The sequence below is a fragment of the Mandrillus leucophaeus genome, unplaced genomic scaffold (genome assembly GCF_000951045.1).
Source record: "Mandrillus leucophaeus isolate KB7577 unplaced genomic scaffold, Mleu.le_1.0 Scaffold14, whole genome shotgun sequence".
Lineage (NCBI taxonomy): Eukaryota > Metazoa > Chordata > Mammalia > Primates > Cercopithecidae > Mandrillus > Mandrillus leucophaeus.
The window spans coordinates 2500095-2502950 of record NW_012101365.1 but is presented as its reverse complement, the minus strand read 5'-3'; the positions used below and the strand labels follow the sequence as shown (position 1 = coordinate 2502950).

Sequence of the window (2856 nt, the reverse complement as noted above, 5' to 3'; positions counted from 1 at the left end):
ACCATGCCCAGCTCATTTTTGTATTTTTTAGTAGAAATGGGGTTTCACTATATGTTGGCCAGGCTGGTCTCGAACTCCTGACCTCAGGTGCTCTGCCCGCCTCGGTCTCCCAAAGTGTTGGGATTACAGGCATGAGTCACCATGCCTGGCCAGATTTCTTATTACTAGTCAATCCCCAAAGTTAATTTCAAACATCATAACTTTACCTCAATATTACCATTTTATAATCAAAATATTATATACACACTAAAGTAACTTCAAATTTTTTAATGAAATAAAAGAAATTGGTCAAAAAATATAGAGAAAACTGATCAAATTATCTCCCACTTAAGAGACAGGCAGAAGCTGTTTGGAGGCATCAGTTAAGAGGAGAACGTTTAACAACGCAGAAGATAAACATTAAGTGAATAGTGTCTGCCCTGGGAACCACTGCAATTAATCAAATCTCTTGAACCTGCGTTTTGGAGGACAGACATGCTCTGATTCCTTGTATAACATGTAAGTATTGAGTTGAATAATAAGAGTTGATGTTGAAGGAATGGTTAGAAAGAGAAAAAAGAAAACAAAAAAAAAGTTGAGGCAAAATCTAAATATATATATACTGGATGCTTATGGTAATAAGCAGGAACATCTAAGGAATAAACACAGTAACTCCTTTTGGGTTGCCTGGCAACAAGGTAGCGGGAATTGAGTTGGGGAGGCTCCCTAGGAAAAGGACTGTGCCTAACAACTTATGGGACAAAAGAGAAGGTCTCCAAGTGTTGACAGCAGGTATTTCCCAGAATTCTCCTAAACAACTGGCACCTAAGCTTAGAGTACTTGCTCCCAAACCAAAACATTTATTTAGGTGTTCCAGCAGCTGCTGCCCCTCTCTATCATCAGCACCACCTCTAGCTGGCAGAGTTCCACCCAAAGAAGGAGGGTAAGTAAGGAGGTCTCTATACCATGGCTAGTACAAAGCTGACTGCCCAAAATCAGCCAGTGGTAAAGCATCCAGGAAGCAACTGGCTATAAAAGCCGCTCGTAAGCGTGTGCCCTCTACTGCAGTGGTGAAGAAACCTCATCGTTACAGGCCTGGTACTGTGGCACTCGGTGAAATCAGACGTTATCAGAAGTCCACTAAGCTGATTCACACACCTCCCTTCCAGCATCTGGTGCAACGAATTGCTCAGGACTTAAAAACAGATTGGCACTTCCAGAGTGCAGCTATTGGTGCTTTGCAAAAGGTAAGTGAGGCCTATTTCGTTGGCCTCTTTGAAGACACCAACCTGTGCACTAACCATGCCAAATGAGTAACAATTACACCAACAGACATCAAGCTAGCATACTACATATGCAGAGAAGGTGCTTAAGAACCCACTATGTTGGGAACCATTTCATTCTCAAAAACAAAAATCTTCTTTTCTTCTTTTTAGTGGTAGTTCTCAACGTTAGATTTTTTTTTCCCATGGAGTCAAAAGGCATCTAAGTATATGATTGCAAGTGGAAAAATAGGGGACAGAAATCAAGTATTGGTAGTTTTTCCATTTTCATTTGTGTGTGAATTTGTACTATAACGGCAGGGATATAAAGAAGCCTGTTACGCTGGGTGCAGTGGCTCACACCTGTAATCCCAGCACTTTGGGAGGCTGAGGCAGGCGGATCACCTGAGGTCAGGAGTTCGAGACCAGCCTGGCTAACATGGAGAAACCCTGTTTCAACTAAAAATACAAAAAAAATTAGCCAGGCGTAGTAGTGTGTGCCTGTAATCCCAGCTACTCGGGAGGCTGAGGCAGGAGAATCGCTTGAACCTGGGAGATGGAGGTTGCAGTGAACTGAGATCATGCCATTGCACTCCACCTTGGGCAACAAGAGCAAAACTCCATTTCAAATTAAAAAAAAAAAAAAAGCCTGTTAAATTTTTCTGGCAATGCCAGCATTTAGATTTTTACAAAACAATTAAATTTCTTATTGATGACAAAAAAAATTATTTATATATATCATGTAAAGAAGCTCTCATGCTTGTCCCCTTTTTAAAAACAAAAGAGAGGTGGGGGAGAAGGAGAACAATGGATGCGGATCCCTCTGCTAGAACTCAGACCCACAGTGCAGCCAGATGCAGCCTGGTCATGGCACATCTCTAAAGAATGCCAAATGCTTAAGAGAACCAGGACCCGTACACCTGTACATCTTTCTCCCTGTTGGTTCCACTCACACTAATATTCACCCGTCTTTTGCTCAAAAGTACTAATACTCATTAGAATAAACAATAACAAACTGTAATACCTCCTTTAGTTGTGCAGTAACCTAGTGACAGAAAAAGAATTCTCTATGTTGGCTCAATGAAGTGAAGAAAACCACCATAAAGGTATTTAATACATTTTGAATGTGATTATCCCTTTTCCAGGAAAGGAAGACACTAATTTTATTAGAACTCCTAAAGTTAACACCCACTAGAATGATGTTATCCCTTTTAATGACCCTACCTCTCTCTCCCACAGATCCCTTAACCACCTCAGCAAATATTTGGACAGCACATAAAATTGTAAGCCACTCTCTGCTCTGGCTATGTAGCTGCTAAGAATGCCCAAGCTCTTTTCCTTTGCAGTGAGTCACTAGGCATTTCTCTGCACAGGTTCTTCTCCCTTGACTGGACTTCTTTTTATGCTTGCAAGGCTGCCCCATCCAAGAAATCAAGACAGACCACATAATAAACTATGAATGTTCAAAGATCTAAATGTTCTATGTTACCTGCTTCTCCTGCCAAGTCAGGGTAGTCTCTTGAATTCTCAGCTCCAGGCCTCACGAACTAGAGATACAGAAAGAGATAATAAATACAAACAAGTATAGTTACTTTTTTTTTTTTTTTTTTTTTTT

General features: G+C 40.7%; 1 protein-coding gene and 1 pseudogene across 1 annotated transcript in view; one reads left to right on the top strand and one right to left on the bottom strand.

The window, feature by feature from the left end:
- The window catches only part of SCP2 (sterol carrier protein 2), a 144252-nt gene that overhangs the window by 117555 nt on the left and 23841 nt on the right, over positions 1 to 2856 (bottom strand). The window contains exon 2 of the mRNA XM_011973780.1: positions 2731 to 2788. Within this exon, the coding sequence (XP_011829170.1) occupies positions 2731 to 2788 (58 nt within the window). The remainder of the gene's footprint in view (positions 1 to 2730; positions 2789 to 2856) is intronic.
- LOC105534935 lies at positions 946 to 1352 on the top strand (annotated as a pseudogene).